The following is a 17063-nucleotide window of genomic DNA, read 5'->3' on the forward strand; positions in this document are numbered from 1 at the left end:
TCTGCCTTGTCATCTATCCATAGATAAGGTATCCATGGTCCTATCTAAAGTCAAGCCCTTTACTTAGGCTTGACTTAGGCCCCTTTCTCCTGCTCAAAAATATTTCTTTAGCAATTTCCTCAACAAATTTCCCTTCTCTAAGTTGTTTTCCATTTATTTTTTATAAGGACACTCTAAAATCTAAAATCTGGATGGTCATCCATTCAAAAATATTTTCTAAGCATCTGCCACTGTCATATATCAATGAACAGCAACAACAAAAAAGACAAAGATCCCTGCCCCTGCAGTTTTAATCTAGTAGGGAGAGACAGATAAACCATAAAGTTTGTTCTTAACATAATGGCCAAAATTATTTATTTATTTATTTATTTATTTATTTATTTATGAGAGAAAGAGAAAGAGTGAGGGGAGGAACACAGGCAGAGGGAGAGAGAAAATCTTGAGCAGACTCGACTCTGAGTACAGAGTCCCCTGCAGGGCTTGATCTCATGACTCTGAGATTACGACCTGAGCCGAAGTCAAGAGTTGGTTGCTCAACCGACTGAGCCACCCAGGCATCCCCAAAATGATCCTTTTAAAGGGTAAGTCATATTATGTTTTCATTCTTCTGCTCAAAACTTGGCAACAGCTTCCCATTTCTGCTCAGAGTAAAAGGATGGATTACAAGACCCTACAGGATTGGACTCACTATTATCTCTCTGTCCTCATTTCCCAGTGCTCTCTCCCTTGCTCACTCACATTAGCCTTGTTGCTGACCTTCAGGCATAGTGCCTACTGCCCAATCCTTTAGTTCCCTCTTATTTGCCCTGCTTTGCATGGTATCTGCATGACTGTCTTATTGTCTTTAAGAATTTGCTTGCATGTACCTTCTCAATGAGGCCCATTCTGGCTGCCTTATTTAAAAATTTTAACTCTTACCATACTAATTCCATATGTCCCTCTTCTCTGCTCCATTTTTATGCTATATCACTTGTTAACCTAATGTATAAGTATATAGTATACATACAATAATACATTTAAGTACATATACTTACAGGTAAACATATGTATGTTTACATATACTTATTTACTATGTTTATTATTTATTATCTATCTCTCTGTACTGGATTGTAAGGTCCAAAAGGGCAGGAAATATGTGTTTTGTTGAATGAATGAATGTCCATCTTTAAGATTTTAGAGTGTCTTTGTAGAATATAAATGTAAAAACCCAACAGTTTCTCTAAAGCAATTATAGATACAATAGTCAAGTCCAGAAATTTATTATACAATTTTATTATGGTATTCAAAAAATTACTCTATCACTTCCATTTGGTCATTATACCTACCTTCAGAAATCTGTGAAATTTAAAGTTTCATCTGGATTTTAGAAAACCTTTTTTTTTTTAAGATTTTATTTATTTATTTGACAGAGAGTAAGAGAGAGAGAGCACATAAGCAGGGGGACCAGCAGGCAGAGGGAGAGGGAGAAACAGGCTCCCCACTGAGCAGAGAGCTGGATGCGGGGCTCCATCCCAGGACCCTGGGATCATGACCTGAGCCGAAGGCAGATGCCCAATCGACTGAGCCATGCAGGTGCCCCTAGAAAAGCTTTTTGACTCAATGGGCTCCTTTAACAGATCATTTCAATAAGACTTTAAATGTAACACATACTAAGCAAAATATAAAATTCTTAGTCTGGCCTTCTAGAATTTCTACCATTTAAGCTTTCTCTCATCTTACCAGTCTTTTCCCCAGCTTCCTTCCTTCATTGAATCTTAAAGTTCTCATCCAAATGAACTTTATATTTGTATCCCCAAATGAGCCATATAATTCCTTCTACTTACTCCTTGAATTCTATACATCTTCATTTTAATCTCATGTCTATGTTCTGTCATGAAAGATCCAACTCAAATATCCTATGATGAAAAGATCACTTGTTTTGTGGACTGTGTGGCAAAAGGAATATGGAATGGTATTTGCCAGACATTGCTACCAATATTAACTTTATCACTTAATAGTTGTTTAACAACCTCAAGCACTTCAATTTCTGAATTTCAGTTCTCCCATTTGTGGGAGACACCATTAGTGGCCTAAATGATAGTCAATGAATTTTGTCTTACTAAAATATAATTTCTCTCAGGGTGGTGTCCAGATTTGAAAAGAACTACATTTCCTAGCAGCCCTTATAAGTAGAGTGGTCATATAACACTTCTAACCAATCAGATAAAAGTGGAAGTTGCTGATGGGTCTCCTAAAAAAGACCTTTGGCTCACTCTCCCAGCACAGGCCTTTTGCTCACTCCATTCTTCCTGCCTAAACTCTGATCAATGCTGGAAGTGGAGCAACCATCATGGACAAAAAAGCAATAAGTACATAGATGATAACCACATGTTAGACATGGTTATATGAAAAGATTAAGGGAGACTGGGTTCCTGGTGGACACATGGAACCAGCCCTGGTGAGACTGCCTTCAGACTTGGTTTCATAAAAAAATAAGACCTCTTTATTTGGTTAAGCCACCATAATCATGACTCTGTTGCATGCAGCCAAAGATGTTCCCTAATAGACATATCATCTTGAAAATAAGGATGGGGCGCCTGGGTTGCTCAGTGGGTTGAGTGTCCAAATCTTGATTTCAGCTCAGGTCTTAATCTCAGGGTCATGAATTCAAGCCCCATATTGGGCTCCACACTGGATGTAGAGCTTACTTAAAAAAATAATAATAAATAAGGATCATGCTTACCTTTAAGGATTTAAAATTTTGTTAATATTAATTATAAAAACATACATATATTGATTGGTATGTTACAGATTCTAAGATTGCAACATGGGTTACCTCATTAAATCCTCACAATAATTCACTTATGTAGCTACTACTATTTCTTCAGAAGAAAAAAAATATGAAGAACTGGAAGTTTAAGTAATTTGTCCAAAGTTATGCAGCTAATTAAGGAGAAGTGGGATTCAAATCTAACTGTCCAACTTCAGAGCACATGCTCTTAACTACCAGTCCTAGCTATAATAATAAGCAGCAACTTACTTTTTGCAAAATGCCAATTGCTTTAACCAAATACAGAGCACCAAGTACAATCCCTGGTGCTTACTGTCAGTTCTCTTTCTTGTAAGTAATGTCGTCTTCTTCTTAATTCTTATATGATTTTATCCATATTCCTATTATCAAATTTACCATTTTCTATCTTGTATAAAGTTATGTATCACCTGTAATAGACACTAAGTTCCTTTAAGGCAAACTTTTAAAACATTCATTTTGGTATCCTGCATGGCCTAACTCTGTCAGGTACACAGAAGGCTGAGTCATTATGATTGATAGAACCATGGCAATGGAGATTGGAAACTATACCATCAAAGGTGGTCCCTATACAGTTAGGCTGTTCTGGAGAATTACTTTGGACCAATCCTATACTCCAAATCCCACCATAATATACCTACTTGTCTCACTCAGATTTGTTGTACCTTACTCCATCTCATAATATATCCTTATGCTTTCCTTACAACCTCTATGTCATCTCCCAGTTCGACTGCTTGCAGAAACCCAAATGTGACATGATATCAACACTGTCTGGAGAAATTCCATATCTAGTCAAGATAGAGTACAAGTGGGGCGCCTGGGTAGCGCAGTCGTTAAGCGTCTGCCTTCGGCTCAGGGCGTGATCCCGGCATTCCGGGATCGAGTCCCACATCAGGCTCCTCTGCTGGGAGCCTGCTTCTTCCTCTCCCACTCCCCCTGCTGTGTTCCCTCTCTCACTGGCTGTCTCTCTGTCAAATAAATAAATAAATAAATAAATAAATAAATAAATAAATAAGATAGAGTACAAGTGACCAGATTTACCCTCCTGTCTGAAAAAACTATAAAACTGGACAAAATATATGAAACAGTGATTCTCAAAATGTTGTACATCATGCAAGAGAGGACAGTGATCCCTGAGAGATGGAAAACAAATGAGATGAGGCCTATATCATCCCAGATTGCTGTTTGAAGAGTTTCCAGGTTATGGCACATGGAGTGGAAAACCAGGCAGAGCCTCTCAGAGTGGAGGAGATGAAACTCGGAATTGAGGAAGGCCAACGCAAATAGAGATGTAGGATAAGTACTGGAGAAGAGATAACTACACAGAAAACTCCAGAGATCTGCAGAAGGTCACTCTCTAACATTCAACAGAGTATTTAATGATCAGTGCATAAGTATAAAGAAATTACTTGAGACTAGGGGGATAATAACCCTCTGAGGCTCGCAGGGTCCAGAAGAGTGCCTATTCCCACCAGCGAGAGTAAAAAAACCTCATTAATTCAAAAGCAGGGTAGAGTACTCAGAAGGGATTTGCTTCAACAGTGAGACAAAATTAACACTAGATTAAATGCTGCTCTGGTCCTACCTAACTAAAAAAGCTTGAAAGCAAGACATTAAAGGAACAAACTGTTTCCAAGAAAGTAAACTGTGTCCTAGAACAAAACTCAAGAATATTTACAGGAATACAAAAATATCCAGCACCCAACAAGGTAAAAGTTATATCTGACATCCAATCAAAAGTTACCAGGAATGCAAAAAAGCAGGAAAATATTTAAAAATAATATATACAAGATAACTGATTAAAGTGTAAATAGTAACAATGTACTGTGAGGTTGTAAGATATATAGAAATACAATGTATGACCACAATAGCACAAAGAAGGGGAAAAAGATAAGTATATTATTGTAATATTCTTACACTTTTTGTGAAATGATGGAATAGTATTTGAAGGTAGACAAGGTAGACTGGGATAACACGGTATAAACATTAAAGCAATCATTAAAATAACAAGAGTTACAGCTAATAAGTCAATAAAGGAGGTAAAGTTGAATCATAAAAAGAGGGCAATTGCACCAAAAGGCAGAAAAAGAAAGGGGAACAAAGTACAGATGGAACAAATAACAAGATGGAAGGGAAGACTCAAACACAACCTTATCAATAGTAACATTAAATGCAACTGAAACCCAACAATATATAAAACAGCATAATGCATCCTGATGAACAAGTATGATTTATTCTAGGAATGCAAGGATGCAGGGCTGTTTTACTCTTTGAAATTCAAAATCTTTTATCATATTGTGAGATTAAAAAAAGAAAAACCAAATGATCATCTCAATACTTGCAGAAAAAGCATCTGACAAAATCAAATAGCTATTCCTAACAAAAATTCTCAGCACGCTAAGAACAGGACGACTCTGGCTCAATTGATAAAGGTCATCTGCAAAAATTATGGTTAACCTCATAATAGTGAAAGACTACATGCTTTTCCCCTAAGATCAGAAAAAAGGCAAGGACATCCACTCTAACCTAAACTATACTTTAGGTTCTAGTCAGTGTAACAGTTGTGAAAAAGAAATACAAGGCATCCAGATTGGAAAAGAAGATGTAACACAGCATAATTGTCTATGTAGAAAATCTAACAGAATTTATCAAAAAGCTATGAGAATAAGTGAGTGTAATAAGGTTGCAAAGTATAAGAACCATATAACAAATCAATTGTGTTTCCATATTAATGCAAAAAATTGAAATTAAAAAACAATGTCATTTAGAAGTTCTTAGTGATAAATCTGACAAAAGACATGTGAGACCTATACACTGAAAACTCTTAAGACATTGCAGAGGAAAAAAAAAATCAATTATTAAGATTTCAATTATCCCCAAATTGATCTATATGTCTACATAATCCCAGTCAAAATCCCATTAGGCATTGTTAAAAAAAGAAATTGACAACGTGATTCTAAAATTCACATGGAAAAACAAAGAACTTAGAGTAGCCAAAAAAAAGAAAGAATAAGGTTCAAAGACTGTATTACCTGACTTCAAGACTTATGATAAAGCTATAGTCATCAAGACAATGTGGTACTGGCATCAATATGGACCAGAGTCTCTCAATCTTGGTACTACAGACATTTTGAGCCAGATAATTCTTTGTTGTGGGGACGTCCTACGCATTGTATGATATTGAGCAGAAGATCTGGCTTCTATCAGAAACAAGTAGTATCTCCCTGGCTACGACTACTAAAACTGTCTCCAGACTTTGTGCAATGCCCCCTAGGGGGAAAATTGCCCTGATTGAGACCACTGAGATAGACAATATGTCAATGAAAAAGAACAGAGTCCAGAAAGTCACCCAAATATATGTGATTAATGAATTTTTCATCAAGTGTATAAATTTAATTCAACAGAAAATACAGTCTTTTCATAAAATGGTGCTGAAACAATTGGGTATTCATATGCAAAAAAGGGTCATGTACTATGTATATAAAAATTAACTCAAGATAGATCATGCACCTAAATGTAAACTCAAAGTTATAAAACTTCTGAGAAGAAAACCTGGAGAAAATCTAACCTTGGGTTAGGCAAAGATCTCTTAGATCTCTTACACAAAAGTATGACCCACAAAGGAAAAAAAAAACGATATACTGTACTTAATCACAATTAAGAACTGCTCCTTGAAGGGTGCCTGGGTGGCTCAGTCAGTTAAGCATCTGCCTTTGGCTCAGGTCATGATCCAGGGGTCCTGGGACTGAGCCCCGCATCAGGCTCCCATCGGGCTCTCTGCTCAGCCAGGGAGCCTGCCTCTGCCTCTCCCTCTCCCTCTGCCTGCTTGTGTGCTCTCTCTCTCTCTCTAATAAATAAAATCTTAAAAAAAAAAACACCAAACTGGTCTTTGAAAGATTATGTTAAGAAAGTGAAAAGATAAGCTATAGATCAGGTGAAAATACTTGTCGATAACATTTCTAAAAAATGGACTTGGGGCTGCCTGGGTGGCTCAGTCCATTAAGCATCTGCCTTCAGCTCAGGTCATGATCCCAGGGTCCTGGGATTGAGTCCTGCATTGGGCATCCTGCTCAGGCAAGCGTTCTTCTCCCTCTCCCTCTGCCCGCTGCTCCCACTGCTGTGCTCTCTTTCTCTCTCTGTCAAATAAATAAATGAAATCTTAAAAAAAAAAAATGGACTGGTATCTAGAATATACTTTCTAAGCCTCTATAATAAAACAATTCCATTTAAAAATGAGGTAAAGATTCAAACATACACTCCAGTAAAGAAGATATACAGATGGCACATAACACATGAAAAGATGTTCAACAGTATAGGTCATTATAGAAATGGAAATTAAAACCACAGTGAGATACTGCTACACACCTATTATAATGCCTACAATATAAAAGCCTGTCCATACCAAGTGGTGGCTAGAACTCTCATACATTGCTGACAGGAATGTAAGGTGGTATAACCACTTCAGAAAAATCACTTGAGAGTTTCCTAAAATGTTAAATATATACCTACCAAATGACCCAGCCATTCCACTCCTATTTACTTAAGAGAAATGAAAGCATATATTCATACAAAGAGCTTTATACAAATGTTCATAGCAACTTTATTTGTAATAGCCAAGAACTGTAAACAACCCAGCTGTCCATCGACAGGTGAATGGATAAACAAATTATGGTATATCCACACAATGGAATACTAAGCAGTAAAAAGGAATGGACTATTCATATATTCTGATATAGGTGAATCTTGAATATGCTGAGTGACAATAGTCAGATAAAAAATGTTCATACATTTTTATAAAACTGTAGACAGAAATTGATCTCTAGTGACAGAAAGCAAATCAGTAGTTGTTTGGGGATGGTGAGATAGGGGTGGGAGGCAGGAAGAAGAGGGGATGGATTACAAAGAGGCACTAGGATCTAGGTGATGGATATGTTCATTATCTTGATTGTGGTGATAGTTTCATAGATGTATACACATATCAAAACTTATTAAATTGTGCACTTTAAATATGTGCAATTTATTTTATGTCAATTATACCTCAATAAAAATATTTTTAAAAACTGCTCATATCTGAGACTCCCACTTAATCCTCTAGTTTTAGAATTTTTTTTTTTAATTGAGGTTGACTGACACATAACATTAAGTTTAAGGTATGCAATGTGTTGATTTGGTAATTTATATTTTGTAATATGATTACCACATAGAGTTAGCTAATAACCACTATCATGCCACACAATTACTCTTTCCCTTTATTATCCCCCATTCTTTCCTTTCAGATGTAGTCTCTGAGCAACTTTGGATTTTATAATGCAGTATTATTGACTATAATTACTATGCTGTACATTAGAATTCCAGGACTTATTTACCATTTGCAAGTTTTACCCTTAAACAACATTTCCCCTGCATGATTATACCCATATCACATTTTCAAAGGTTTTCAATATTAACCATACAATTTATTTTTCTCATGAATCAAATTTAGAATCCATTCGTGAGTTTTTTTAAGATTCTGATTTTATTCCTGAAGTTTTAAGAATTCAGTCATCAGTGAATATTTGTATTATTTAACAATAGTTTTCATAGTTAATATGTACATGGCAAAAGTACACTAAGGCTTTGCCATTACAACTAAGTTAAGTAGAATTACAGATACTTAAGATACCAAAGCAATATACCATTTAAAACGTCTAAAGCTAAATCAGCTGATGGGGAATAGTTAATACACTACCCCTTCTGGAGAGAGTAAGATTTTCTATGGTCCTATAAAATAGGCAGGGTGGAATAAAGAAAAAAAAAAAAAAGCCAAGAGGAAAAACACTGGTGATCACTCCTTTTAAAATCACACGCTTCTTTCATTATGCCAAAAAATATAAAGCTGTACTTAGAGATGTCACAAGGCCAAGATGTGAGAAAAGAATTACTAATACCTTATTACATGCATTGTTTTAAAATGTTGATGGTTGGCTGAGCTCAGAGTACTAAATGCATATCTGTCCCTAAATGTAATGATAACAGGAGTTACTGGTAGTTATGCTGAAAAACTTTCAGGTTCCAAATTGAACACAAATTTCTAGCCAAAGTTCTCAGGTAATTGAAGTGTTTATTCAACATCTTTAAGATGAACAAAACTACCACTATCCCCAGAAAAGGTATAAAAAGAAAACTAACAAGCTTAAGGAAAAAATAACATAGGATTTTTAATGAAAAAAATTACATTATAACAAGGACACTATACATTAAGTTACAATATATATACACACATTTTAAAACTTTTTTAAAAACCTGGTACAAATTAAATGACATCTTTCACATACTCACATGATTAAGTATGTATTTTGACAGGATGTAACAACAAAACACAAGCTGGTGGGCCTCAAAATCAGAAACTCTAATGTAGGACCAGCTTCCAAAATCTGTTTTCTATCATTTTTGTGACTTTTAGAAAACATTTACCTTGGATAAGACAAGGTATTTTGTATAAAAGCTTTTTCTTTTAAGCATGTTAACTGCTTATGGAGAAAATTAATATTGAGGGAAAAGCGCACCATGGTGGTGTTTATCTATAAAGTTCACTGAGAGGCTTTGGCACATGAAAACCACAATGATGAAAAAAGCTCAGCTGTAATTATGAAGTTCTAACTGCTTATTTTGAATGTCCAACTCACTACTACAGACATTACACCTTGTAATACATGACACAAAAGAGCACATGTCAAAGTTTGCTGTAGAGCTGTTAGGAGAATGCCAAATATAGATACTGAAAATTTTACGCACTTGTATTTAATACTCTGTGCATTTAAAAAATAACTGAATATTTAAAATATGTAAACATACTTTTAAAAAAGCGATGCTAAGCACCTTTAAAATACAATACTGATATATTATGACTGAACATGCATTTAGAGGATAAATGAATTTTTAAAAATTTAGAAACTATGTTTAAAGAGCTATTCATTGAAATACTTACATGAAAATATTGATAGTTCCAGTTTCTACCTAAAAACCAAAAGAGTATACAATTAGGGACTTAAACCTTTCTTCATGCTCTTTTTTAATTTTGCTTTTTGTTTTTGAGGAGGATGTACTGTAACTTTCTGTCCTCATAAAAAAACAAAAACAAAAACCAAAAACCAGTACCAGAAAGAGACATTCACATAGAATGAAGTGAGAGAAATATTTTTTAACCATGTTTTGTTCTTGATCAAGTGCCAAAGTCTGAATCTTCTAACATCTCTCATCCTCGTAGGTAACTCACTGGAGTTTGTATCTTAACAAGCATTTCTCCTTAACAACTCAACATCAAAAAAGAAAAGAATGTCTCCAAAGGAATATAGTTCAATGAGTAAAATATTTAATTAGCTACTGCCATTAATGAATCTTGAAAACAGTTTCCATAAAAACTAAAAATAACAAATGAAAATAATATTACCTACAATGTAATACTAAACTATTAATTTAGACTTATACCCTTTAAGTACACACAGAGTAAGAGAACTCTGGGTTTGAGGTAACTAAGAGCTGTGTTTAACTTAGAGTCACATAATCAGATTTTGCAGCCTGCCTCTAAAATGCTGACATTAAATATTTTCAATTCTTAGAATAGTTAGCTATTCTAACTAAAAATCATATATGTAATTGAATATTAACTTTGTATTAAATAGGGGTATAAATAATACATTTATATTAAATAGGGTATAAATCTAAAGAGCAAGGTCTTTTATTAGAGTTCCACTCACTTCTAATATAATGATGTTTTATACTTAGATGCATGCTGTGTACCTGCAACAATTAAGGTGAATCAAGAATGGGAGACTGGACTTAGAAAAGCCAAAAATGACTCATATTCATGTAAAATATTAAGGTTAATATTCATATTATATCTCATATGCTTTGAAAATTAAACATCAATATCCATTTGAAATCCTTATTACTTTAAAATAAAATCTTAAATGTACCCACACGTGGTCCCTGGGGTGAAAAAAAGCCTTTATGCTGATTTCTTGACAGTTTACAATTGACATTTCTAGTTTACCAACCTCCAGAAAACAGAAGCTTACAATGAATATAGTGATTAGTACTTAGTATTTCGAGTAAATATACTTACTCAACGAGCAAATATACATCACATCAGTTGTTTTAAAGTTTTAAATATGAACTAATTTTTTAACTACAAATACTTACCTTGAAATACTATAAATTCTAATACCACCAATTCAGTAAGAACTCTGGCATAGAAAAATAGATACAACTCAAATTCTTTTCCAACCAGAGCTGAATATTCAATACAAAATAGGAAAAAAAAATCCTCTGCTGATATCAAAAAGTCCCCCAAATCATCTGTAAACACCAGGGGAATTCTATTATTCTTTCTGAATTCTCTCAATTCTACGTTTTGCTATCCATAAGTAGTGCTTTACCTACAATATTATATAAACCCATGCAATATACATTTATTTCTGTTGCTTATCTGATTAACTCAAGTTAAAATTCTGAGCACTTACCAAGACACTTTAAATTTCTATTAGATGACCATTAGTATGCTATTGTTTGTAGTTTTAAGTATAAAAACTATAATGGAAGAAGCCAAAATGCAACTACAGTTTCCACAGATGTGAATGCTGGGCTTCATGTTATGATTCAAATCTACTACTGTTTTATCTTTCCTAATGCGACAGACTACAAATAATCTCTCACCTGTCTGCTAATGTAAAGATTTCTTCAACTTTTTTAAAGAGGAAATAAGTTTTTTCATAACTTTTAAAAAAGTCAACACACATACACACAGTCATACACACACACTCACACACTATTTTTTGTTGTTGTTTTTGTCTTTTCAGAACCCAAACTGGACATTTCCAAGGGATGAGTTAGGTAACTATTTGTGTTCAGACTATATTGTCATGAATAAATTCAGATGATCTTTTGAAATCCTGGCTTTATCAGATAATCAAAAAGCATAAGAATTATACAAAATGAGAGCAGTAAAATAGCTTCCAAAAATATGGACTTGGCAACAAACATAACAGTTTTAAATCAAAGTTGCTCATTGAACTAGTCGTCAGTCCATTCATCACAATGCTGCACTTTGACAATATTCACCTTCTTTTTTATGACATCAGAAGTTACCCAAGTTGTAAATTCTGAAAAGCTTCAATAATTTATGTGGCAGATAATTTCTTACAGTCCAATTTTTTTTTTTGCTTCCATAGACAATGCTGGTTCTTTGGGTTCTTGCTTAACTTGACTCACAGAAATGGTACCTTCTGGATTTTCTTCAACTTTAAAACCAAACATAAAGAAAAACACTAAAGGTTAATGTAACTTATAACACTGGGATCTTTATAATTATATGAATTTAGAAGCAAAGCAAAAACAGTAGTTTTTTGAAAAACAGTCAGTGTATTTGAGAACTCAGTACTTCTAACATCTTAAATAGTCATTCATAATAATTCTTTCAGGATGTGTACACCTGAAACTAATGTAACATTGTGTGTCAACTAAACTTCAATAAAAAAGAAAAGAAAAAGAATAAAAAAATTTGATGTTGAGAAGTTAAAAAAAAAATTCCTTCAGTTTGCTGGTAATGAAAACAAGAAGAGACTAAGAAAACCATAGTTATTCTCCTCTCAGATGCTTTGACAAAAAAGCAGTCCATAATTTGATAAAATATGAGGACTATCTCATATTTAAACTTAACTGCCTTTAAAAATATGTGTAAATAAAAGTCAGGAAGCCTCCTATTATTTGAAAATGATGTTTTGCAAACAGGTATATGTATTACAAATTTACAGATTTGTTACCACTCCCACATGGTTTCCATATGTGGCCATATATCAAGGAAAACATTCCCTCCCTAAAGAAACTCAACTACATAAGTACTTTACAAAAAAATATGCCACATCTTAATGGATAGTTCTGACTTAGCTGTATAAGCTATATGTTTGCTTATCGGAAACACTGCACAATGCACTTACCATTCTGATTTTAAAGTACTTATGATGAAATTATCTAAATGCAGCATACTAGCAACACTATCTTAAACTGGCAGGTGGGATGTCTAAGATAAAATCTTTCTCTTTCTCAGGGATATCAGTTTTTCAGTTGCTATAGGAAACCAAGATTAAGGGGACCAATATTTGCTCAGGAAAGTGTGTTGAACACCCCTAATGCTTGTCACTTATGGGCAGCCAACACCATGAAGAAAACCAGTAGAAGATGGATTTGAGTGACCCTCAGAATTCATATTCAGATGAAGTAGTCCCTCAGATCATGACCTAACTTGATAAATCATGCAAGTTCAGATCCAAAGAGGGTCTCCTTTAAAGCAATCTGAATTAGAGCTCTCAGAAATACCCTTGGTACAACATAGAGGGAGGAAGCATGTTAGAATAGAAAGAAACTTTGGAGGCAGACAGATCTGTGTTTAAATCCCTACTCTATCACTTTTAGGTAATTACTTAACCTCCCTGAGCCTTGAGTTATCTATCTGTAGAATGGGGACACCATCAACTATTTCATGAAGTTCTGAGGATTAATTCACATATATTCCTTTTCCCTCTCTTCTATTAAACTTATTCAGAAATGACAACTCTGAATAAATCCAGCTCTCTGGAGAAATTTTCTTAAAAGTACCTCTTCCAATAAATGTAAAAGATAATGATTCTTTTCTGGAAGGAACTATCTTACACTTTTCCTTACCGAGAAGAATGATGACTAAGAATGGAGGGTAAATACTTTGTATAGTCTAAGGATAATTTCTATGAAGATTTTTGTTCTTCAAAGCAAACTGCAAATCTTTCTCCACAAAAGTGCCCAGTCCAAAACAATCTATGTGAAAGGGAGTGACACAGGTCAAGTAGGAATTAGAATTTATCACCAGGTTGACTAGGTTTGTTACAAAGTAAAGGTAACAAGGGCTTGGATTAAACCCAAGTCCCCAAGGCTTAACTAGTTCCCTTTCAATTTCCATAGAACTCAACATTTAAGTTTATAACTCAACATTTATATCTGCCCACTTCATTCCATAACACTTTTTCCATAGTAACCTTTACACTAAATGTTTTCCTTTTTTAGTTTCTCATTTTATGGGGCAACTGGGAGGCTCAGTTGGTTAAGTGTCTGCCTTCGGCTCAGGTCATGATCTCAGGGTCCTGGGTTTGAGCCCCACTTTGGGCTCCCTGTTCAGTGGGGAGTCTGCTTCTCCCTTTCCCTCTGCTCCTTCCCCTTGCTCGTGCGCTTTCTCTCAAATAAATAAATAAATAAATAAATAAATATACAATCTTAAGAAAAAAAGTTTCTCATTTTTTTCATGCATTCTAAAATGACCCTCTGATTTCATATCACCACAGATTTTCTATGTAAACTGAGGCAATTAGGGAATGAATAATTTTGATGGAGAGAAGAAAAAATTAAAAAGTTTAAAAGTTATTATGCTCTTGATATTTTTCCCTTTTTCTAGTAGTTTTATTTGTTTATATTTTATAAACCCGAGTAGAAATGATTGTTTTTTTTTGTAGTGTAACAGTAATGATAGTCCATAAAATTTAAAAAAATAAAATCACAAGTTGCTTTTAACTTACTAATAGCTGGGTGGCTATCTATAATCTGTATTGGGATGGTGTGCACATTTCCCAGCAGAATCCGATGAACACTTCCTTCCATATTCTCTGTATCCTCAACATCTCCAACTTCCACCAGCTGGTCCATTGCGGCCAGATTTTGATCTGGTCCTGGAAGGCTACCCATGGTAGAGGCAATAATGCTATTGTTTGGGGTTAGACATGTATCTGTTTGAAGACTATGACTTTGACCAAGCAGTAGAGAATTATTATTCATTACAGTACTTTCTAATGAATCCAGAAGTCTTGAAGGACTGGAGGAAGGGTGGTTATTTACTGATATCAGAGCCGGTGATCCATCAGGAGAAGTGAATCTTGGTTGCAACTGCAAACCCTTTTAAACCGAAAAGAGTTATATCAAAATGTTTAAATTTACTAAGTATAATTTTCTCATAGGATATATTATTCTTTTGACACATAATTGGAATAAAATACAGGAGTATAATTACTAACAAATATTGAGGACAGAAATAAGAATGAAAGGAAAAGTAGTACAACTAAACTTCATTGCATGCATGGTCAACTCCAACTTTTTCAAAATGTATGTTTAAATGATCTTATATCAAGATACAAAAAAGTCAGGAAATTAATAATAAAAACATCTGTGATCATCATTGTAATTCTATAATAATTCTATAAAATCCCTAGAAGAAGAAGAGAGATTAAGGAAGCAAGGGAAGGGCTTCAATTTTGTCTATTTCACTGGATACCTACCTGTAGTTGTGTAAATATTTTTGGCTGAAATGAGGAAAGCGAAGAAAGCAAGTGGGCTGGCTCTGGAGACAAAGAACCCCTTGTCTGATTTGTTTCCACTTTAGTGTTAATTGATTCCCCTGGTGAATTTCCTAAATTATATAAAAAAATCAGCTATCAAAACAATGTTTATGGTTTCTATGTTATATGACACTACATTTTATTACAATATTTACTATCACAATTAGAGTAGGAAATAAATTCAAAGGTTTGAAAAGGACTTTAAGATGTTATTTCGTCCACTATTTCCAGAACTGGTAGAATCAGAATCACTCAGCAACTTTTTAAAAATATAAATTCCTAGGTTCAACCTCCATTAATTTTAATTCAGTATATCTAGGATGTGATGTTGGAAACAGTATTTTTTTTCCTTGAAAGATTATGTATTTGTAACTCTAATCTAGTCCATTTTCCATGCTATCATGCTAGACTACATATAAACTTCTCTGGATGTGTGAAACCTATTGAGCCTGTCAATTACAAAGACCAAACTTAATTCATCTTTGGTAGCCCTAATGCCTAGGATAATGGCTGGCACAAAGTGGGTCCTCAATAATAACAGTATTATATTTCTTTCAATAACTCATTTTGGAATAAATGACTAAGAGTAAAAATCTGTTTTCTTCACATCTCAATTGCTAAAGTGATTGTCCTTAGGGAATATAGTCCCTCTCATGTAATTTCTATGTATTAACCCAAATATATTCATCTCTTTAAATCAATCAAAAACCAATTATCAACAACTGTTTAGTTTCCATACTGTAGCTAAGTAATTTTTCAAAATGGCCCTGGTGTCAGACAAGGATGGATTTAAGCACTAGATAGCTTTTCTCTACAACCTTCAATGTGTTACTTAACTTGGTTTTTAAACTTCAGTTTCTTCATCTGTAAAATCAGGATAGTAAGAGAATCTTTCTCAAAGGACTGTTGAGAAGATTAAACAGTACTCTCACATTTCTTGGCTTATTTATTTATTTATTTATTTATTTATTTATTTATTTATTTGACAGAGAGAGAGACAGCCAGTGAGAGAGGGAACACAAGCAGGGGGAGTGGGAGAGGAAGAAGCAGGCTCCTGGTGGAGGAGCCTGATGCGGGGCTCGATCCCAGAATACTGGGATCACGTCCTGGGCCAAAGGCAGATGCTTAATGACTGAGCCACCCAGGCGCCCCTATTTAGTTCTTTTTTAAAATTATAGTTGACACACAATGTTACATTAGTTAAGGTGTACAATATAGTGACTCCACAAGTTTATATGTTGTGCTATGCTCACCCCAAGTGTAGCTACCATCTGCCACCCTACAATGGCATTACAATACCATTGGGTATGTTCCCTATTATCCCCGTGACTTGTTCATCCAGAACCGCAAGCCTGTGTCTCCCACTCCCCTTCACCCATTTTGCCCATCTCCCACCACTCTTCCCCTCTGGCAACCATCAGTTTGCTCTCTGTATTTATGGGTTTGTTTCTACTTTTCATTTGCTTATTTGTTTTGGTTTTCAGATTCCACACATAAATGAAATCACATGGTATATGTCTTTCTCTGTCTGACTTATTTCACTTTTTGGCTTCTTCATTTCTAATTGTCCTTGTACTTCACTCTGCTGTAGTCACCCACTACTACTGCCATGCCCTCAACTCTTCTACATCTAAGAATCTCTAATTCAAACATCCCATTCTTTGATCACAACCCCTTATTTTTTCCAGGGATTTTGCTTAAGTACTTTGCTTAACTACTACAATTCTTCAACCTCATGTGAACCTCCAGTTCATTGATTACTCAGTTCTCTTCAGATATATCAACTTCTTTCTTAACAAAATTCTCTCCCCATCCAGCTTAGTCGAATCCTATGGTTATAGTTTCAGTTACTCTCTTGCAAATCCCCTAACCTCCCTTGCTTC

At 34.6% G+C, this 17063-nt stretch overlaps 1 protein-coding gene across 8 annotated transcripts in view; it reads right to left on the reverse strand.

Moving 5' to 3' along the window:
• CARF (calcium responsive transcription factor) overlaps nt 1–17063 on the reverse strand; it is a 100631-nt gene that overhangs the window by 39332 nt on the left and 44236 nt on the right. For all 8 annotated transcript variants that reach the window (XM_008687379.2, XM_040641859.1, XM_008687377.2 and 5 more), the window contains 4 exons: nt 15121–15251; nt 14368–14740; nt 11888–12066; nt 9756–9784 (listed from right to left, as the gene is read on the reverse strand). In XM_008687379.2, coding sequence (XP_008685601.1) covers nt 11966–12066; nt 14368–14740; nt 15121–15251 — 605 coding nt within the window. In that variant the 3' untranslated portion in view covers nt 9756–9784; nt 11888–11965. The remainder of the gene's footprint in view (nt 1–9755; nt 9785–11887; nt 12067–14367; nt 14741–15120; nt 15252–17063) is intronic.

Source organism: Ursus maritimus, unplaced genomic scaffold, assembly GCF_017311325.1.
Source record: "Ursus maritimus isolate PB19 unplaced genomic scaffold, ASM1731132v1 scaffold_1, whole genome shotgun sequence".
Classification (NCBI taxonomy): Eukaryota; Metazoa; Chordata; class Mammalia; order Carnivora; family Ursidae; genus Ursus; species Ursus maritimus.